At 45.5% G+C, this 23,071-nt stretch overlaps 1 protein-coding gene across 3 annotated transcripts in view; it reads right to left on the bottom strand.

Moving 5' to 3' along the window:
- GLYR1 (glyoxylate reductase 1 homolog) overlaps window positions 1-23,071 on the bottom strand; it is a 36,986-nt gene that overhangs the window by 9,618 nt on the left and 4,297 nt on the right. For all 3 annotated transcript variants that reach the window (XM_082643940.1, XM_082643941.1, XM_082643942.1), the window contains exons 4-10: window positions 14,210-14,348; window positions 13,419-13,661; window positions 9,728-9,814; window positions 8,750-8,806; window positions 7,965-8,015; window positions 7,802-7,875; window positions 4,763-4,862 (exon numbers count right to left, since the gene is read on the bottom strand). In XM_082643940.1, coding sequence (XP_082500066.1) covers window positions 4,763-4,862; window positions 7,802-7,875; window positions 7,965-8,015; window positions 8,750-8,806; window positions 9,728-9,814; window positions 13,419-13,661; window positions 14,210-14,348 — 751 coding nt within the window. The remainder of the gene's footprint in view (window positions 1-4,762; window positions 4,863-7,801; window positions 7,876-7,964; window positions 8,016-8,749; window positions 8,807-9,727; window positions 9,815-13,418; window positions 13,662-14,209; window positions 14,349-23,071) is intronic.

Here is a 23,071-nt window from a genome sequence, read left to right as displayed (position 1 = left end):
GAGAGGCCCGCGTACGGCAAAAAAAAAAAAAAAAAAAAAGTAGACAAATGGATTTCGAATAAGGCTGTGTCCATTTATAATGATCTCCGGCAAAGTCTCAAATCACCAACACAGAGCACATTTTTTAAAAACAACAAATAAGTACACATAAATACATTAAAAATTTGTCCTACTAGATGATTTAACAAGCCCCAAATGGCAACTTTCTGCTTGATATATTTTGATTACTCCTGATTACTGAATCTCTTTAATACCTCTGTTTATTGTTTCCTCTTTGTGAGCTATTTAAAAATCTTTAAATCATTACTATACTATTTGTTTAACAAGAAATTCCACTCCTGGTTTTATACCTAAAGAAAACAAAAACATTAATTCGAAAAGATACACACACCCCAAATGTTCATAGCAGCATTACAACAGCCAAAATACGGAAGCAACCTAAGTGTCCATCAACAGATGAATGAATAAAGAAGATGTGGTACATACACAGACACACACACAGAGGAATATTACTCAGCCATAAAAAGAATGAAATTCTGCCATTTGCAACAACATGGATGGACCTAGAGAGTATTATTATGCTTAGTGAAATGTCAGGCAGAGAAAGACAAACACGCTACACTATCACTTATATGTGGAACCTGAAAAACAAACAAATAAATGAATATAAATAAAAGAAACAGACGCATAGAACAAACTAGTGGTTATCAGTGAGGAGAGGGAATTGGAGACGGGCAAAATAGGAGTAGGGGACAGTACAAACTGCTATATGCTATATATAAACTAAATGAGCTACAAGGATATATTGTGCAGCACAGAAAAATATAGCCATCATTTTATAATAACTTTAAATGAAGTATAACCCATAAAAATACTGAATCACTATGCTGTACACCTGAAACTAATGTACTAATGTAAATCAACTATACTTCAAAAAAAACCAAAACCAAACAAACAAAACCCCCAAAAGTTCCCACAAAAACTAGGGGAAAATACACAAAAATTGTTAGGGTAGTGGGAAATTTTTAGAAATACAAAATTTTTAAATTCCAAAAAATAAAAAATAAACTAGTTGGCGTACCTTTCAATTTTTTTTTTTTGTTTATTTTTTGTTGTGAGGAGTATTATCAAAAACTATTCATGGGGTGGCTGGGATGAATTGGGAGAATGGGACTGACATATACACACTACTATGTATAAAACAAACAGCTAATAAGAACCTATTGTATAGCACAGGGAACTATACTCAATGCTCCGTGGTGACCTAAATGGGAAAGAAATCCAAAAAGAGAGGATATATGTATAGGTACAGCTGATTCACTTTGCTGTACAGCAGAAACTAATATAACATTGTAAAACAACTATACTCCAATAAAAATTAATTAAAAAAAATATTCATCTTGGGCTTCCCTGGTGGTGCAGTGGTTAAGGATCCACCTGCCAATGTAGGAGACAGGAGTTCAAGTCCTGGTCAGGGAAGATCCCACATGCCACAGAGCAACTAAGCCCATGCACCACAACTACTGCGCCTGCGCTCTAGAGCCTGTGTGCCACAACTACTGAGCCCACATGCCTAGAGCCCATGCTCCGCAACAAGAGAAGCCACCGCAATGAGAAGCCTGTGCACCACAATGAAGAGTAGCCCCTGTTTGCCATAACTAGAGAAAGCCTGCATGCAGCAACGAAGACCCAACTCAGCCAAAAATAAATAAATAAATAATAAAAAAAAGAATCTGCCTGCCAATGCAGGGGACATGGGTCTGAGCCCTGGTCTGGGAAGATCCTCCATACCACGGAGCAGCTAAGCCCATGCACCACAACTACTGAGCCCGAGCTCTAGAGCATGTGAGCCACAACTACCGAAGCCCGTGCGCCTAGAGCCTGTGCTCCACAACAAGAGAAGCCACCACAATGAGAAGCCTGCGCACCGCAACGAAGAGTAGCCCCCGCTCGCCGCAACTAAAAGAAAGCCTGTGCGCAGCAATGAAAACCCAACGCAGCCAAAATAATAATAATAATAATAATAATTTATTAAAAAAAAATTCACCGGGGCTTCCCTGGTGGCGCAGTGGTTGAGAGTCCGCCTGCCGATGCAGGGGACACGGGTTCGTGCCCCGGTCCGGGAGGATCCCACATGCCGCAGAGCGGCTGGCCCTGTGAGCCATGGCCACTGAGCCTGCGCATCTGGAGCCTGTGCTCCGCAACGGGAGAGGCCACAACAGTGAGAGGCCCGCGTACCGCAAAAAAAAAAAAAAAAAAAATTCACCTTTTTCTTTGGTGATTTAAAAAGGTCTATATTAATATTTAATTTTGTTTTCTTCTGGTTCTTCCTTTTGAAAGAAATAAGAGGGTAAGCAGCAGAGCTGTCTGATTCCAAGCCCAAGTTCATAATTGCTTTGCTCTACTGTCTTCCCATAAATTAATCTGGAAAGAATGGCCACGTTTATAACAATTAAGCTTTCCAATCAAGAAAACAGGATGACCGGAGGCACTTCTATCAAATGGGAACATACTTGTGATGCAAACCCTTAGATTCTACCGATGTTCTGCAAGTATGCATGTCTCGATTTCCTGGTTACCCTGGCCTTGAATCAGAAGTATCTGCCGACAGGGCCTCTGAGATCTCATTCCTGACTCAGGGCCCCGCAGCACCTACCCAGTGCCCAGCACCTGAAGCCCACATCTCTTAGCATGGCCTTCAGTGTCCTTTCTCCCAGGCTCCCTCAACTCTCCAACCAGTTCCTTATTATTCTTGAAAAGGGCTGTTTTAACAAAGTGAACGTCTTACTTTGCCTAGAACATTTTTGTTAATTCAAATCCACCAGCTCTACTACCTCCCTTCATTCCAGCTCTCACCTTGCTGCACACATGGGATGCTCACCCCATCATTTCACAAATACATGCTTGGCCACACCTTGTTCCTCAAGAGGCTGGTTCTTTCTTGGTCTCTTCGTTCCTGGCAAGTACAGTACTTTAGTTTTCTAGTACTTAGACTATGGTTCTTTATTTTCTTTAATTTTATTTATTATTTTATTTGACTGTGTTGGGTCTTCATTGCTACACGTGGGCTTTCTCTAGTTGCTTCGAGTGGGGGCTACTCTTCGTTGTGGTGCACGGGCTTCTCATTGTGGTAGCTTCCCTCGTTGCAGAGCACGGGCTCCAGGCACACAGGCTTCAGTAGTTGTGGCTCGCGGACTCTAGAGCACAGGCTCAGTAGTCGTGGCGCACGGACTCAGTTGCTCTGCAGCATGTGGGATCTTTCTGGACCAGGGCTTGAACCCGTGTCCCTTGCGTTGGCAGGTGGTTTCTTAACTACTGCGCCACCAGGTAAGTCCTAGACTATGGTTCTTTACCTTTTCCTGGATGGGAACTTGATGGGAGCCTGGCCTCTCTCCATTACAAAAGACTTGGAATTCCATTTCAGGGCATGCACAGACCCCTTGAATCCATGGACCACCTTAGGTTAAGAACTTCTAAACCTGTCCTGTCCCATATGGTAGCCACTAGCCACAGGAGACTATTTTTTATTTTTTATAAAGGACTGTTATTATTTCCAGTTTTTTTTTTTTTTTTTTTGCGGTATGCGGGCCTCTCACTGCTGTGGCCTCTCCCGTTGCGGAGCACAGGCTCCGGATGCGCAGGCCCAGCGGCCATGGCTCACGGGCCCAGCCGCTCCGCGGCATATGGGATCCTCCCAGACCGGGGCACGAACCCGTATCCCCTGCATCGGCAGGCGGACTCTCAACCACTGCGCCACCAGGGAGGCCCATTTCCAGTTTTTATATTTTATTTTATTTTATTTTTTTTAAACCCACATTTGTTTATTTATTTATTTTTGGCTATGTTGGTTCTTCACTTCTGTGCGAGGGCTTTCTCTAGTTGTGGCAAGCGGGGGGTCACTCTTCATCGCGGTGCGCGGGCCTCTCACTATCGAGGCCTCTTTTGTTGCTGGAGCACAGGCTCCAGATGCGCAGGCTCAGTAGCTGTGGCTCACGGGCCCAGTTGTTCCGCGGCATGTGGGATCTTCCCAGACCAGGGCTCGAACCCGTGTCCCCTGCATTAGCAGGCAGATTCTCAACCACTGCGCCACCAGGGAAGCCCAGGAGACTATTTTTAAGTGAAACAAAATTTAAAATTCTTTAGTCTACTAGCCATGACTCAAGTGTTCAAGAGTCACATGTGGACAGTGGCTACCACAGGCCAGTGCAGATACAGGACATCTCCTTCACCACAGAATGTTCTACGGCATGGTGCTGTTAATACAATCCAAACACAGAACATAGTGCAGCCATTAACAAGGACGAAGCAGATCTGTTGATACACACTCTCCATATCAATGAATTCATTACACACACACACACACACACACACACACACACACACACACACACACACACACACACACACACACACACACACACACACACACACACACACACACACACACACACACACACACACACCTCTTGCATGTGCATGGAAAAACCTGACAGGTTTTTTTTCTATCACTTATTTCAGGTAATGGCAGAGAGGGGAAAATTTCCACTTCATTTTATACCCCTGGGTGTTTTAAATGTGCAGTTTTTATAACATCCTACACTGGTTTATCTACATCCCCACCTGCCTGAACTAAGAGCTTGGCTTCTACGCCAAGACATGCAGAACGATGAAGAGAGACAGGAGGGAGATTCCTATCCTTAGTTACCCCAAGGGTCAAGGCTCTGTCCCACCCCACCCAACAAGCACCACTATGAATGCTTACTTTCTCTGCAGTCCGGTTCCAGACAGTCACCGTGTGACCCATTTTTAGCAAGTTGGAGACGATGCCACTTCCCATGAGGCCAAGGCCCAAAAATCCTATCCTGAAAGAGAGAGAGACTGATCAGTTCAAGGTGGGGGGTGGGGTGGGGGAGGACAGGGTGAGATCCTGAATGCCACCCAGGCTCCGCTTCCTCATAAACCTGGGGAGCCTCACCTCAGACCACCAGGAACACTGCTCTGTGGTGTGCTGACGCCACCACTGCAGAGCCAGCGGTAGTGCAGGCAAAACGTGCCTTTTCTTATTACGCCACTGTTCAAAAGTGTTCATAAGTTTAAACAGGCATTTTAAAATCCTCAACTGCCACTGCAAGAAGTATGACTCATATGGTTTATGGCAAATCTTCCAAATCATTTCCTTGTTGCTTTGATAGAAGGTCTGAGCTTACAATTCCATTACAGTGAGAAGGCATTTATCTTCAGATCCTGCAACAGTTCCTGATCAGCCACCTCGAGTCCTAGGCCTTGAGATGCCAATTTAAAGCACCTTGGGAGCCATGGCAAGTTAACAGGAGCAGTAAGTACGGAGCCAGCCACCTTCCTCGACTGCAGGAGTCAGAATCCTGGTGCTCACCTCCCCTTCCCAGCTCCACGCCCTGCACCACCTTTGCACTCTTCTTACCGTCAGCAGGGAAAGGCCTTGCCCCGCTTCTTCAAAGCTTCACCTGAGCTTTGGAACCAATCTTTCCCAGTGCATGGATTCTTCTCCTGAACCTCTTTCCCCCCGTTGCTTCTCCACCCTGGCCCGTCCTTCTCTCCACACCTTCTAACTGCAGGCCATTATGATCCTTCTGTGACTGAAACACTCAGGTGGACAGTATGTTCTGCTTACCTTCACTTCCTACAGCTTGCTCCTTCCTACAACCCCTAGAACTTGGGGGTTATGAGCTGCTACATGCTTTTATAGACAATTTTACCTTGCCCAAATCTCTCTTCTTGGTTCTTGCACTTCTGTTAACTCTCCTTGCATGAGACATGGCTAAACAACGCCTCTTTCTTCATTTAATTAATTTTTTGGCTGCGTTGGGTCTTTGTTGCTGTACGCAGGCTTTCTCTAGTTGCTGCGAGCCAGGGCTACTCTTTGTTGCAGCACGGGCTTCTCACTGCAGTGGCTTCTCATGTTGTGGAGCATGGGCTCTAGGTGCGTGGGCTTCAGTAGTTGTGGCTCGCGGGCTCTAAGGCGCACGGGCTCAGTTGCTCCACGGCATGCAGGATCTCCCCAGACCGGAGCTCGAACCTGTGTCCCCTGCATTGGCAGGCAGATTCTTAACCACTGCGCCACCAGGGAAGTCCTCTTTCTTCATTTATTACCTCATGTTCTTGTTTTCAGCTTGTGTTTCTCTCAGCTCTAAGATCCTCTGCAGCTTCTTCACTTTGACCTGTGTTATCCTTTCAGTATTTTCAGTCTCCTGGAAGTCATATCTGCGGCCACCTTTGCAAACTGGCTCAGAGGTTCCCCTATCCTTGCTGGAATATGCACTCTCATACTCTCTGTCCCAGCCTGCTCTAAGTCATTTGAATCAAATGCTGAAAATGGAACCCACCACCTTCCTCACCAAATGGCACCCTTGACCATTAAGTTTCAAGCCAAAGCTTAAAAACAAGGAGGTATCTTTTGTCATTCACAGCTATCTGGGTAGTACAAGTTTTCCCTATCATTCTAAATCATGACAGACATTCTCTTTCCTTTTCTTGGTGTTCCAGGACACCTAGAAGACCTGGGGATAAAGTTTATGCATTTTAAACACAGCAACTGACAGTCCCTCATGGTGTCCTTGAGGCAAGGTGGAAAATGTGGACCAGGTGGACTGGGTACGATGCAGCTGGTCTGCTCTGTAGTTGGCTTTACACTCATGTTAAAAAAGGGTTTGACTGATGGGAGAAAACACTGGACTCTGTCCTTGGCCTAGAGCTGGATTTTTAAAAAAAGCCAACAAAATCCTCATTAATTTAATGGGCAATACCCATGCCTCTTTTTATTAGCATATAATATGCCTCTAGCTCCTTCACTCCAGTAAGAAAGTTCACTAAATATAACTGACAGAACAAGTGACTTAAACAGTACAAAAAGTGATGCATAATGTAAAAGACACTGTTTTTAGTCTGAGAAAGACCCCTATAGAAGACTCAGATGGGAGATTCAGACTTAGCTACGTACTTCGAGAGAATGCTCCTTCTTCAAGAACCCTTTCCATCAATACAACTGGCTGTCAGAATTGAGGCAAAGGCAAATGTGGATGCAAGCTAAGGCCTGGGGACCACAGTCAAGTCCCCCACCTGTCTGGGTGGGGCGGAAGGCAGCAGGCAGGTGCACAGGAAGGACAGGGAGGTGACAGCAGGGAGAGCCAGGGAAGGCAGGACAACAGGCTGCCTTCATCTTTTGCCCCCACCAGGGCCAAGGACAGTGGTTCTTAAAGTGTGGTCTCCTGATGAGCACCAGCAGCTACCTGGGAATCTGTCCACCCCAGACCTACTGATCAAGAAACCCTAGGGGTGGAGTCAAGCAATCGGCGCTTTACGAGTGGCCTTCCAGGTGATTCTTTTTTTTTTTTTTAAAGTTAGCTGTTTTATTTATTTATTTTTGGCCACGCTGCAAGGCTTGTGGGATCTTACTTCCCCGACTAGGGATCAAACCTGGGCCCTTGGCAGTGAGAGCTCGGAGTCCTAACCACTGGACCGCCAGGGAATTCCCCAAGGTGATTCTGAGGCACAGGAAAGTCTAAGAACCACTGATCTAAGTGTTCCCTGCTTGGAGACTCACCAGTGAGCACGAAGCCAAATCCACAGTACATTTATGGGGCAGCTTCTGTCTCCCACAAGTCAAATTACTCCTAGGCAAGTCGTAAGAATTACAACTTTCCCTTTCTCTTTCCATTTAGTCCCAGCAACGGTTGGGACACAACCCTTAACAAGCCACCTTGAGGTCACCCTCTGGCCCCAGCAGAACCAGAGGCACAGGAAGCCTCTTCATCAAAGGTCCTACTTTTTGTCTGTGGGTGTGATGCTGCCATTCACAGCCGTGCTGTCTGCTGCCTGGATGGAGGTGGACCCAGTCTCCTAGGGAAAGGAAGCACAAGTCGTCAGGTCAGCCTGCCCATGTGAGGCCCTGATGAAAATAAAAACAAGGAGGCATGGAACATACGTACCTCTTCACATATTTTCAATTTCTTTGTGATTGCCTGGTAACAGACAGCTGGCTAATAAAGAAGAAGTGAGAAAACCACTTATTAAACTGAACATTTAACCAGTCTTCATTACGATTTCCCTATTAAGGTTAGGCCCGAAGTGGGAAGTTAACATCAAAAACTTATTTGGTGTCCAACCTTACTGAATTCCAAACCACACATGAAAAGTTAACTTGCGTCACTTCATTCAGCTCTCACGCAGCTCTACAAGATGCTTTTGCTGATCATGATGTTGAAAATCAGAGGTGTTAGGTCATGGGCCCAGAATTACAGACCTGGTCAGTGTAACTGGGTTTGGAATACAGATCTGTCCAACTCCAAGGCCACATACCATCAGCAGATCCTATCAGGGCTCAGCCTAACCGATAGCCCTGTAGACACTTGGGGAAACTACCCCCCACACACCCAGGGCTCATGGAGACTGCCTTCATCCAGCAGCACTGGCTACCTTGTGGGTGGTCAACAGCTCCTGAGGTTTCAATTCCATCCTAGACTCTGAAGGCAACCGCAAATGTCTCAACCACACAGCCACTATGTTTTAAAAGCTTTTTTGGGTTCATTTTAAATCTTAACAGTGCCTGATTCACGAGTGGTCCTCTATGTAACTTTTAAACTTAACTAGTTGCTCTGGGCAGCAGTACAGGTAGACACTAACTTTTCAGACTAGGGTGAGGTTCCAAAGGAGCAGGACTCTCCCCTCAGGCCAGCTCCTGACCAAGGATGAAGAACCTCAAAGAACAACTTACCTTCTCAGTTTGGCTGAGCAGGAAGTGATGGAAATGAGGGTCTGCATCTTTAACAGGCTGAAACCAGAAAATGATTTAATAAAACAAGTTATCTTCCAACACAGCTCACCTCCTTCTACCTGATAACCAGCTTCTCCTCTGGCTGAAACACCTCTGGGAGCTAGGCTCATTCTTACAACTGCCTGGAAACTCTTCTCCCATTGCTGGTCTAAGCCTTTCATAAACAATGCCCATTCTACCTGGAGGAAAACTGGTTTCAAGTGGAAAAGAATGAACGTTTCTGCCAGGTTGGTGGATAAATTACTCCCAAACACTGGAATAATATTGAAAAAGCATACTATTTTTTAAATCCAGCATTCACCAGTCACTTTGGATGATCCAGCAGACCAAACCAAATTCTCAGACTTTTCTGATCTTAGGATTTTGGCCCACTTGTGCCTGGTGCCAGACCCTTGAGTGTCTTGACTCACTGAGGATCAGTATTAAAAGAAATGAGGAGACAACAACTGCAGGACTGTCAAGGGCTTTTCCTAAGTAGGCCCAGCAACAGGGGGACGGTGCATCCACCCCAAGGATAAGGTAGTGTGCAGCTACCAAACATCAAAGCTGTATATACAGTGAAAGGGTGTTTATAAAGTACCAAGTGGAAAAAATCTGCAGAATGATCCCACTTTTGTGAAAACCAACACTACTCCCGAAAGTAAAAACTGTAACATGGGTACGTGATTATATAAATGATGGTTAAGTGGGTGCACCAAAGGGTTTGGAGTGAGTTACATCAAGCTTAACAGTCAGGATGCCCCAGGGTGGAGACCTGTGCTTTTTAACTCATTCACTTCTGTACTGTTTGGCAATTTAAAAAAAAAAAAAAGTCTCATACACAAGAAAAGTGGGGGAAAGGAAGAGCACATCACACAGTCAGGCCAGGAAACCAGCTCCAAGGCCGGGCTTCTCCTGGCCCACGGGAGAGGTTATTACCTCGCTCACGGTTGGCTGCCATTTAAACGCGGCCATGGGTCCGGCCATCATCCCCTTCACAGTACTAGACTCGGGGATGGTGAGGTCCTACAGAGGGAAAGGCAGATTGTCAAAACGCCGTGGCACCTCAGGAGCAGGTGTCTTCCTGCCTAACTTGGGGAGCACCTCTTCACTGTTTTGCTCCCTTTAGTCACACTCCACCCCGAACTAACCCTGCCAGCTCCACGGTCTCCCCAGGCATGGCTCTGATGACTGTCCATCGGGAGAAACAGGGCAAGTTCTTGTCAACACAGAGGGAGCCTTTCTTCTTCTCTGTTCTAGAAGTAACAAATGTGTTCCTGTGCCAAAATTTCATAAGGATGGAGGTAACGGGAAAGCCCAATTGTGGTCTGTAGTGTGGCCAGCAGGTCACAGAGAAAATTCCTTATGGCAAATATTGAACATTAAGATAACAATACTGGCTTCAGAAAGAATCCACTATATCTCAAAAAAAACTTAAGAAAGCCACATGGAGCAGCGAGATCTGCCCAACTTTCTACAGCTGCTAAGTGACAAAGCCAGAATTAGAACCCGGGATGGTCAGGAGCCAGGAGCCTGCTCTCTCCCCAGACAGAAGGTAGGAACCATTTGGGTGGGGGAGTCAAGAGCTCAGTGGGGGCATGTTGAGATCTCCACTAGACAGCCGAGGGGAAATGCAAGGAGGGCCACCGAGGCTGGAAGACAGCAAATGGGGAGAGGGACATGAGGTCAAATCTGTGGTGAAGGGGCAAGAGCAGATCAGCTGTAGAGCTTTATCCCTAGACACCTGGCCCGCAGTGGAGATGCTCAAAAAAAAAAAAAAAAAAAGAGGCCCAGTGCAGTACTGTCCCAGAGAAGTTTCTGTCATGATGGACACGTTCTGACTCCGCTGTATCTAGTGCAGTAGCCACGAGTCACATGTCACTATGGAGCACCTGCTAGTGTGACTAAGAAACTGGATTTTAATTTGGGTTTAATGTAAATTAATTTAAATGTAAATGGTCACCAGCCTAGTGACTTGTCTAAGGCCACAACAGAAGGGAGTAAGGCGAGAACACAGCTCTCTGTCCAGCACTGACCAAAGGCCTCGACTCCTGACTCCTTGCTCTCTGCACAAGTCTGGATTTTAGGAGAGCCACGGACATTTCTGTCCTGTCCGGATGGTTCGTGCTCAGAGTTGCAGTTCTCAGCTCAGGACTCAGAAATAAGAGCCCCAGAGAGAGGGTGAGTGTGCACCCCTCACACAGCTCCCACACACAGTCTAGACACAAACCCAGCCTTTGCCTTCCCGCACATAATCGACACCCCTGCCATCAAGGTCAGGCTTTTCAGTTAATCCTCATGGGACAGAGAATTATGGCCCAGAATGGCAATCATCTGGGGCTCTGCCCAGTTATCAGCTAGGCTACTGTGCTGTTTCAGAGAGGAGCTCGCCAGCCAAATGACAATTACTACAGCAACACACACTCTTTTGTGAGGAGTAAGCCTGGCGGCAGCCCCTGGGGTTGAACTAAAACAACCACACTCTCACTGCACAACAGGCTACTGATAAAAAATAATAAATGTACAATGTTCATCAAATGTATAGTGTTGCAGGCACTAAGTACTTGGCTTGTGTTACTCATTTAATTCTTAAACCTAAGAGGCTTTATTATTTTCAATGACTAGACAAGGAAACGGAGGCAAAGGTAGTTGGCCAAGGTTGCACAGCTGTAACAAGTCACGGAGTCATGATTCAAACTCTAGGTCCTCCTCCTGACCTCTCCTTTATACTTCCCTTTAACCCAAAAGAAGTTTCTCTCCAGGGCGAGCACAGGAGTTGGTGAGATCCATGGCTTAAGATACCAGAAAGCATGAATTTGGAGAACAGTATAAAACCTGACAGCCCAGATTTCTGTGGGTCCCCAGGAAATCAATTCAATTGGATCAAATCAGATCATACCCCCTGAAAAGTTCTTCACGCACTGCTCCCGGCAATTTCTAAACTTTTTCCACCTTTGGCTGGAGGTTCCCTGCACTCATGGTCACCTGGGCTGTCCCCACCGCTACAGTTGCTCTCATCTACTCTCTGTCTTAGGTCATCCAACAGCGAGAAGGACCCTCTCTAACACAGAGATTGCGCAGTGGCAGCTGAAGGCTGAATCTAGTCCAGAGAGATGTTCCTTTGGACCTAAAAGTGTTTTAAAAATTTGAGTTAGCTTCTAACACTTAAAACGGGAACATTTCACTTAAAAAAAAAAAATCTGTATTTCCAGCTTCTCTTGAGAAAAACCAGACGATTTGGCAAAAGTTGGCTGTCACGCTGTGGGGGGGCCTTGGCCTCCCCAGACGGCAGCCACTGCCACCCCTAATGCTCTCGGCCCAACCTCCTGCTTGAGCACTCTCTCCCTTCCCTGCCTGGTCTCACTGGTGTCTGAACTTGCAAGTTTTGATCTCACGTTTAGCGTTTCATCGCAGCCTCATCACCCGTCTGTCTGTGCCAGCCATCTGGCTTCTAACCCCTTGATCCTGCTCTAACAATCTTCCCCTGTGTTTTGACAGACTACCCCCTTCACCTCAAATTCTCCTCCCTTGGCTGCTAAGACTCATATGAATCTTTTTGGGAAGAAGGTGAGAGGTATATTATTTCTGCTTTTCTTTACTTCGCCGGCTCTGCCCAGTTCTTCCAACCCTGAGCCGTGTGCATTCTCTCTGCAGAGCCAACTTCTGCCCTTCACTCTCCTCTCTCCTTGCTCCCCCCTAAGACAATCCCCATCTGGTCTCACGGATCCAATGTCCTCTCTAGATATTCGCTCCTCCACATCTACATTTCCATCCTATGTTATTGGAAGCCTCCCTGGCAGTCTAGACATCACTCCATATGCATCACATTCAAAACAGAACTGGTCCTCTTGCCCCATAAGCCAGCTCCTCTCCTTACTCCTCTGCTCAGAAAAAAGGCATCATTATTTCCCCAGGCACAGACTTGAAATCATCTCCCTTCCCTTTTTTCCATCATCCCCTATATGTAACCAGTTACCAAATGTTCTGAACTCTTCCTCTGAAGTGCCTCTCATACAGTTCCTTTCAATATTTGCTATCCCACCCACCACCCACGCCCGCCAAGGAAAGCTCCTTATGAACACACACCTGAAGTTACCCTTCTCATTGGCTTTGAGCCTTTCTTCTCTGCCCGCCATGATCCCTAGCACACAGCTGGGAGCACACTGCCACCTCCACATCCAGCTCAAACACCTTCACGGCCCCCTACTGACTCCATGACAGTATAACACTGCTTAAGTAGACCTCAAGGCTCTCCACAATCGGGTGACAACCTATCTTTACCTGTCGGCTCTCCTTCCTGTCCTCTACCAGTACTGAGACTCTGCATGCCAACACTGAGCCCACGTGGGCTGTGCCCTTCACGTATGGAAGGCCTTCCCTTCTTTCCTGCTCAGCCCTTTCCAGTGCCAGCCCTTGCACGCTGGCTCAGGTGGACCCTTCTCCTCCCTCGACCATCTGGTCCACCCGTGCATCCAGGCCGTGCCCCTCCCCTGGTCTGCAGAATTCTTTAGGGCAGCACATAGCAGAGGACTCTACGTCCATTCAGGGAGCTGAAGCATACTGTAGAGCTCAGCTCTCCGGTATACAAAAGAAAGTCACTAATCCCAGAAGCTACAGAGGTAAAACAAACCTTCTCATCCTTTGGGGGCCGACCCCGCTTCCGGGGACTTTGTTCTTGGGCTCTTTTCAGAGGGGACTTGGAGCCTCTCTCTGAGGAGCCTGATGACACCCTCTTCTTTCCTTCTCCCATGTTCTTCTTCACCTTCCCTTCAGACAGGCTAAGCTTGCGCTTCTCATCACCTGAGTTTGGCCTACTTCTCTCCTCACTGGAATTACGCCGATTCTTGTCATCAGCAGAACTGTGGGATGATGTCTGAAAGTTTAATAATAATAATAATGATAACCACCAAAACAGCCGCCACCATCACTACCACGATTTACAGGAGCCACACCCTGTGATAAGTGCTTTACGTGTGTTATCCACACAACAACCCTATGAAGTAGGCTCTGTCGTCAACTCCACTTATATTCGGGGAAGTGGATTGAAAAAGAAATTCAAGTCACTTGCCCACAGTCCCCAAACTGGATTTACCCAGGGAGTGGATATAGCCCAGAGGTCGTGCTCCTAACCTCCATGCTATAAAAGGGAGAAGGCCTGTGCTATACTCAAAAGCTGAGATACTTCTCCTGGGTCCAAGAGACTTTCCTAAGAGCAACAATCTATTCCAGAAAGGTCAGCCACATGCATGGAGTTTCAAGTTGATTAGCGAAACGCTGATACCTTAGAATTGAAGTAGCTCTCTCTCCACTGGCATTGCATTAAGAATAGTTTTGGGTTCGGGCGATATTTAATCTGTCAGTTACTATGCAAAAATAACCAGTCTGGAGTCGGCATAAAGTGAGAATCATGGAGCCTCTCACCTGGTCTTTCCCTTTGGCTCTCCTGAGGAACTCTTCGACGGCATCCACAGCTTGCTGGAATCGTTTTCCCTTGTTAATCTTTATCATTTCCTCCTTATGTGCATGATACGGCTTGAGCTGTTCCACTTTGATCCAGGCACTGGCAGAAAACATAGAGAAAGGATATGATCCACACTGCCTATGCCCAAAAGTATCAAAGACCTCACCCCAGCAGAATGCAAATACCTGTTTGGTTTAACTGGACTTTGAAACAGGCCTGCCATTTTTACCCAAAACATGCTACTGACCACCCCAAACTCTTGAGCCGAAAAGTATGTTTTCTTGAAACAAGTCAAACAACCACCACCAAAATCAGCATCCTCCAAATAAAATCACTGCACTGCAGGTTATTTCCACTCTTTATTCACCAGCCTTCCACACTGAAACACACATACTCTGCCACTAGCTCAGGGCAGAGGAAACCTGTAGATGTGCTCCCATTCTCACTACACAGTACAAATGGCCCCATGTGGATCCCAGGGAATCAGGGCTCTTGGAAGCATTATCAACCACAGCAGCATCACTGTCCGTCAAGAGCCTGAGCCAGAATGATGACCTGTCAATACACTGAGAATGTGGGATGATACGAGGACTAAAGAAAGGCAACATCTTCAAAATTCTGCTGCTTCTACAAATGTTTGCAGCCTTGGAGCCTATATTTGTTCATAAATGATTGTACCCAGGGCTACTAAACCACACAAAACTTGTGACACGTTGGAACGAGGGCAGTAGTCACAAAAGGAGGCTTTTAAAAACAAGATTCTACTTGAGATTAGAGGAAGGGGAACATACTCTTCCGATTTTTAATTCCTACCACCAATGCAAAACACATGAAAATGAAAAAAGCCATCAATTCTGGAATAACTGGCCTACCATACTAACCTGCATAAATCTACCCCAGCTGGCTTTTGTGGTTTCCCTAAATGACATTCAGTTTCCAGAACACCAGTAATAATGGAGGGAATTTTATAGGCTTGGCAAGGTAAGAGTTGACTTACATATTTTACCATGCAATACTCAGAGGTTTCATAGCATAACCTTCAGAAAAAGTGGATCAAGTCAAGGATGTAGAAACTGGGCTATCACACTAACTTAGAATTCTTTCCTTTAGAGAAAGCTAAAAAATATTCACTAGTAACAGTAAAAGTGCTAACCTCTGCACATAAAAATAGAGCTACCAACCCAGCAACAGCCACCTGTGCTTTGAGTGGTTGTGCTAATGGCTGTGATGATGGGTCTGCACAAACACAATCTCTGGAACCATCAGTCTGCAAACTAGGACTAGGCATGTTATCTATGGGTAAACAAGACTAGAGAGAATGAAACAGTGAACAGGCACTCAGATGCTGGTCTTACTGCACAGAGCTCCAATGAGATGAAGTAAGGAGGTACCCTTCTAGTTACCAACTCATCTTGAGGTTTGAAATTGGACACAACAGACCCAATGGGTCTGATCTACAAGGAGGAAAAATGGAATTAAATTTTGATCCCACATTATTTAGCAAGTGCGTTTATAGCATTTCCAAGGACAAACCACCAGAGCAATCAGAAGAAAAGCCAGACACACCCTGAAAAGCAAGTCAAACTTTCAGATTAAATGGCAGCTCGAAGGTGACAAAAGTATCAGTGATGAAGCTTAAAGACCCAAAGTCCTCAGGAAAAGCCTCCTCCCTCTCCGAGCTTCAGGTCAGAAGCTGAGACCTGCCCAAGTTCCTAGCATAAGAAAGACTGGGTGGTTTTCATCGAGCCCCTTGAGATGGGACAAGAGACTCTAAGAATCCCTAACTCCCTCTTCCTCAACCCCCTCACATGAACCTCTGACTCAAGTGGAAAGGTGAGAACATCTGTGGAGGAAGCACTAATAAATCCATGCCTATCTGTTAATTGAAGCATTTTAAGTGCATTACTGACTTCTGCCAGGAGAACAGTACAGCCAAAATTCACTCATCCTAAATAAAGACTGGCATTTGAGATACTAAAATTTTCCTCTTATGACCATCTTTGAAAAGTGAAAATAATTTGCTAAAAGAACTGACAGTATAAATATGACTTCAACAAGATAAATGCAAGAAATGTTAATCTACTTAAGAAATCAACCTCTTGTTGGAGAAACATCCTGTCACGTCAGAAAAACAGTAAAAAGCCAGCCCACTGGAGCCCTAGGAAGATTATCTCTTGAAAGCAAGATGAATTGAAATTCACTTTGGCCATCTCAATAATTTTCTCTCTGAAGGCTATATTGCAAAACTCTGTCTCCTTAAAAAGGGCAAGCTTGAATTTCAGCTGGAGCTTCAATAAGCCCCACTCTCCATCCACTGAGGCCCATCAGGCGGGGCCTGGCATGCAACTGGTGCTCAATAATCACCTAGTAAATTACAACTTCTAGGCACCTTCAGGGGGGCTGGATTGCCGACCTCTGGGTTAAATAATATATGGTTGTGGAGGCTTTTTGTAGTTGTTGCTGTTGTTTGTATGTTTTTAAAGTGACTGTTCTGTTTCTTTGCTAGATATAAGCTGTAACTTGTGATTTCCCTCTTAACAAGCTCCCAATGCCTTGATGGAGCTGTACCTTTTCCAACCAATTTGCTGTGGGCTGGTAAGTCAAAAAAAATCAGGCTTAGTCAAGTTGTGTCTAACGAACCGGCTTTGCTTCTATATACAAGGAAGTTAACTACACGTTGTTTGTAGAAGTAAATGCCCGAAAACAAGCTAACTGGCAATCAGTGAGATCATTACAAAGAATGAAATGGAAGGTCCCTTAAGATACATGGCTAAGTGGAAAACAGCAAGATACAGAACAGTGTGTGTAGTATGTAAGCACTTGTGTAAAAATGAGGAAAAAGGAGCACGTAACTGCCTGATGATGCGCAGTGTCTCTGGAGGGACTCGTCATAAGAAACCAGTATAATTGGATGCCTATGGGCCAGAAACTGGGTGGCTGAGGGATGAGGATGAATGAAATTGTTTCAGCTGTTTACAGCTTGATTTGCAGGGAAACCATGAATAACTATTATTCCTAAAAAACAGCATATCAACGATAAAGGCCTCTGCTGTAGCACATGGGCTACTCTGACTGCCCAGAGGGTTCTCCCCCATGACTTCCTTGTGTAGGTCTGCTCAGGTGGGTAGCTACTGCCTGGCTGCCTGTGTAACAGCATCTGTAACACAGCCAAGAGCAGCAAACTTACGCTGGTATTCTGATACACCTCCCACAAATGCCTTCCATTTGAGAGTATAAAACTTCCACTAAGCCACCTTCCGATTATACACTCAAAATAAATTTTAAAATTTCACATTTTCAAACACTTCCATAATTCTGACCTGCTTTCCCCTTAAATTAAAACTAAACTATGATATCATAGTAAAGAAGCCAGTCTATGAACAATCTCAAGCACCCTCGTCTATGTGTCTCAGACTTCACAGCAACAATGACCTGGGCTGGAGAGAGAGAGTACACACACGCGAGCATAGCCCACAGGTGAGAACAAGGATGAGGTCAGAGATGTGTGTTCGCCTCTCCATCTGGATTTGGGGAGTACTGTAGTACTTAAAAAATAATTTCTAGGGCTTCCCTGGTGGCGTAGTGGTTGAGAGTCCGCCTGCTGATGCAGGGGACACAGGTTCGTGGCCCGGTCCGGGAGGATCCCACATGCCGCGGAGTGGCTGGGCCCGTGAGGCATGGCCGCTGAGCCTGCGCGTCCAGAGCCTGTGCTCGGCAACGGGAGAGGCCACGACGGTGAGAGGCCCGCGTACCGCAAAAAAAAAAAAAAAAAAAAAAAAAAATTTCTATGCTTGCCCCATCCCCCCTTAAACTAATGAAAGAGGCTGAGGATTACTGAGGTGTTACAGGTCCAAGTCTAAGCTATTCAGAAATCAAGACACCCAAAAAAATGCAAATCAAAAACCAAAACAACCAAAAAAACCACAAAACAAATAACTAACAATTTCAGTTAATTTCAAGCAACTGATTATCACACAGACATCAACAAAGACTTGCAGGGACTTCCCTGGTGGCGCAGTGGTTAAGAATCCACCTGCCAATGCAGGGGACACGGGTTCGATCCCTGGTCTGAGAAGATCCCACATGCTGCGGAGCAACTAAGCCCATGCGCCACAACTACTGAGCCTGCGTGCTGCAACTACTGAAGCCCGTGTGCCTAGAGCCTGTGCTCTGCAACAAGAGAAGCCACAGCAATAAGCCCGCTTGCCACAACTAGAGAAAGCCCACGTGTAGCAATGAAGACCCAACGCAGCCAAAATAAATTAAAAAAAAAAAAAGTTAAAAAAAACCCCCAGGGCTTCCCCAGTGGAGCAGTGGTTGAGAGTCCGCCTGCCGATGCAGGGGACGTGGGTTTGTGCCCTGGTCCGGAAGGATCCCGCATGCCGTGGAGCGGCTGGGCCCGTGAGCCATGGCCGCTGAGCCTGGACATCCGGAGGCTGTGCTCCGCAACAGGAGAGGCCACAACAGTGAGAGGCCCGCGTACCGCAAAACAAAACAGAACAAAACAAAAAACCCAAAAAAACAAAGACTAGCAGAGAAAACAGATTTAGAAGATTTTTGTTTCCAAAACTTGAAAACATTCCCAAATGCTGGATAAGGCTCTCAAGCTGTACTGCCAACACCAACATGGCCAGCCACTTCTTTTCATGCATGACACCTGTTCCTGGGGTCCACTGCTTCAGCCACGAAGGGAGGCACCTGTAGGACAGGAGCTGCTGTTGGCGCTGGGAGGGGAGAATCTGCTCAGAGCTCTCTAGGATAACTACTGTCCAGCTCTGGCAGAGGGACACTGCTGGCTCACCCCAAATACTGGAGCAGTGGCTCTCACTATCTGCTTGGCTCAATTCTCCAACCACTGCATGTGCTGGATGCAGGGAAAGTGGGTCAATCAGGTGCCAGGTGAAAAGAAAAGGGGATGCTCAGATGGTTCCAATCTGCTATGCTTCTAATTATGAGCCACAAACTTTTCTAGAAGTTACTTCATTATTATTTTTAAAAATTTCTTGGCCGCACCTCAAGGCTTGGGAGATTTTAGGTCCCCGACCAGGGACTGAACCCGGGCCCTCGGCAGTGAGAGCGAGGAGCCCTAACCACTGGACTGCCAGGGCATTCCCTCTAGAAGTTACTTTAGCACTCACTCAGACACCTCACAACCAGGCTGTCTATATCTAGCTTGATGTAAAAAGTACCTCAGGCTGGGACCTTGGACATCTTAACACTTAAATCCTTGTTTCCAGACGGCTACAGAAACTCTTGTTTGGGATTTAGCCATTGTTTGCCCACGGTATTCTTTGAACTGGTTTGTTTCTGGTGGTTTTTTGAGCACCTGCAAACTAAATGAACTCCCTCCATTCTGCCATTCACGGCCACTGATGAAACTTTTAAACCCTGAGCTCAGTTTCTACTCTGATGAGCAGCCACCTGCTTCGAAGTGGGCCATCATGTGCCTGAGACTTAATCTTTTGTTGTGGTCATGTGGTGGAGTTGGCAAAATTACACTGAAGTTATTTTCCCCTCTGAATTTTTGCAAAATAGAAAAGGACTGTGGGCAATTCCCATGTAGCCACCTAGGCTCAGCTGAATCCAGCCATCTTATATTAAGTCCTTCCCCTCACAGGGGAAGCTGGATGGGAAGGTCTATTCCTTGCTTCCTTTTTGTGAGGGGCAGCGAAGTCAGGAACGAACTATGTCGCCATCCTGGTGACATCACCCCCAGCCCTCTCTTCCTGGTTCCCTCTTCCAGTGGGAAGTCAACATAATTTGCTAGATGTTTTGGAAGAGGAAGAGAGAAAAATCAGGTTTCTAAAAGATTAAAATCACCATTTATCTTAAGGAGCTGCCCTTTTTACTCTTTAATATAAGACCCTGCTTAATATAAAAAAATCACATCTCTATATATTTTCATTAAGTAGCATGTCAGTTTTGAAACTGAACATCCCTGACTGAATCCTATGTTCCTCAGGAATACAAGAACAGCCTCACTGGGTCAGAACATGTCCACCGAGGTCAGGGCCCAGTGACAAACGGAGCCCCTAGAATGTGCCAGGAGCACACGACCCTCTCCCTGGCATCAAGCATTAAAGGTGAGGTAGAGTCCAGCCTCTGCTGTAGCCACTTACAGCTTTGCCCGTAAAAAGTCATTCTCATCCCTAAAAAGTCCACTTGCATTTCCTGTCTAAACCACGTCTCACATAGTTCTCCTTATATATGTCCTAAACACAGTCACACAACATTTATTCTACTCACGGTGCCCCTTGTCAAAACACCTGAGGATTTATGAACAAGTCAGTGTTTATCTCTTTAAGGCCGCTCATTATTTCACCAGTTCTGATGGTGTTCTTCTCTCGGTCTTTGCTTTTTCACATTAAAGAGTCCTGTCTTTCACCTGATTCAGTCCCCATTCCCGATGTTGACTAGTTCCATCAGATCCCATTAGGATGATAGACTAGACAGCACACAGTACTCCTGGTGAGGCACAATACAGTTTTTACATAAAGGTGAAACGATGTAAAAATAAGAAAAAAGAGTAACAAGAACAAAACAAAACCAACCAAACAAAAAAGGGTGGAACAATGTACTGTTCTGTGTTCAAAGCCTTTATGGTCAAAAGAACAGACCTGGCTGACATCCTTAGGAATCTCCAACTCTCAGATGCCTTTCTTTTCAAACACAGATCCTCCCCACTCTGCCCTACCATGGGCAGGGTCTGTCTCTCTCTCTCTCTCACACATTTTCCTTACTTAAAGCCACCTGCTTCTAATCAGCTTTTTTCTTTTGTAACAGATCTATACCCCGACCTGATGTTTGTTGAACACCTGCTCTTGCCAACCAATACTATGAATAAGTGATGCTACTTCTTCATAACTACAAGGTAGGGGGTGTTACCCCATGTGTGGACGAGGACACAGAGACTTAGAAAAGTGAAGCAGCCCAAATCACAGAGCAGGCAAAAGTGGTATCTGAATATACATTAGGCTGGTAACAAGCCAAAGCTCTTTCCCCAAAGTAATTTGCTGCTACCAAACAATCTGGAGATTTTGCCTTCAGTTAATACAAACATTCTAAATAAAATCTGCCTAACACTGATCACTAAGAACCCTTCACCCTTTAGAGACGTACTGTAGATCCTTAACCTTTGTTTCCTTTCATGAAGGCAACCGCTTAGCCACAAAAAGTTAACACGTTAGTTCCCTGATAGCTTAATTTTTAAATGGTTTTTTACGAACACTATCAAGGAGGTTTAGAAGACTAAAGATATTATATCTAGCCACTGCTGTGTATCCACTTGCTTATGAATCTCCTCAAAGAACTTTAGTTAGAAATCACATCATCACCACTACCAACACGTTATTTTTGTGTCCAGGAAACTCATCCTTTTCACTGGCTTCAGAGGTTTGCCTGGTTGAGTGATTGAATGCTGAGATTCCCTCAGCTCCAATTGCCTGTGTCCTATTTGTAGTATTTCGTATACATAGGGCCGACAGTTTATTCTTCTAGGCTTCTAGCATTTAAAAAATTATCATAAAAACACAATAGCTTTCAGGTCTCCTGTAAGCTGATTAACTCCCCACTTTCTATGAGGTCCCATTTGTGTTTCAGACTTGTGTACTTCTTCATTTAGCTACCCAAGCTGGGCCAACCATGTTGCCCCTGTTCTCCCCAAGCACAAGTTCTTTACCTCACGCAGGAAGGCTCTCTCTGTCCACACATTCAACTTAACTCCCAGTGGTTTACAGTAGCCCCACTGCCTGGAATGCCTTTACTATTCTTGCCTGTCCAAATTCTAGCCATCCTCCAGAGTCTGACCTAAATCCCATCTCCCCAGCAACCTTCTTTGACCTAGCTGTTCTCCGCTGTTCTCCTTGTTCTAGAACCCTTTAATAATAATTCTACGCATCACTCATTCTGCACTTAATCCCATCTAAAATGTTTACATCTTGTCACCTGAGTTTATGTCTTGTCCTGAGTCCCTGGAAGACGGGGACCACAGCATTTGCTTTCCTGGAAGTTCCCTTTGGTATCCAGCAGTGTGGAGCGTGGCTGTACAATCATACCTGTTTGCATCCAGACAATCTTTGCTGTAAATTCAAGGCATTACCAGAACATTCCCTCTTCCAGATTGTCTCTTGCTCTTACAGCTCTGGGCCAGTGACTCCCTTGAAATATTGCCACCAAAAGGCTGCTGAGTTGGTTTGTGACAAGAACTGGGGCTGGGTATGTCTGTATATGTTTTTGGTGAAGGTAGACATGCCACGCAAACTCTAAACCAGGATGAGCACTCTGTCGCATAAGCTTGCCAGTGAAAAATACTGTTGTAAGAGATTTTCCTATGGAATATTATATATTGCTTTCTAGAAATGTATATTTTAAAAGTTGGTATCAGATATATCAGGAAAGTCACAGACATTTTTCAAACCCAAAGCTATGTTTTCCTGTAAGAATCATAAATAGAAACACAACTATTTAAATCAAACCATCTAGCTAGACCCAGGCAATTAACTTGATGGAGTGATGAGAAAGCTAAACAAGTTGCTGGAAACTCAAATACACATTCTTCGCTTCACTGTGACTTCTTATATGGCCTATTGAAGAATCTCAAATTAATAGTCCTGATTTCAACTCTAAAACAGATCTGGTTAAAAATCTTTACTGTTACAAAAGACCCCGAAGAGCCAAAGCAATCTTGAGACAGAAAAACGGAGTTGGAGGAATCAGGCTCCCCGACGTCAAACTATACCACAAAGCTACAGTAATCAAGACAGTATGGTACTGGCACAAAAACAGAAACGTAGATCAATGGTACAGGATAGAATGCTCAGAGA

This window comes from Mesoplodon mirus (genome assembly GCF_964341445.2).
Source record: "Mesoplodon mirus genome assembly, chromosome: 15".
NCBI lineage: Eukaryota > Metazoa > Chordata > Mammalia > Artiodactyla > Ziphiidae > Mesoplodon > Mesoplodon mirus.
Note: the sequence above shows the minus strand (reverse complement) of the source record. Positions and strands in the feature narration are given on the sequence as shown.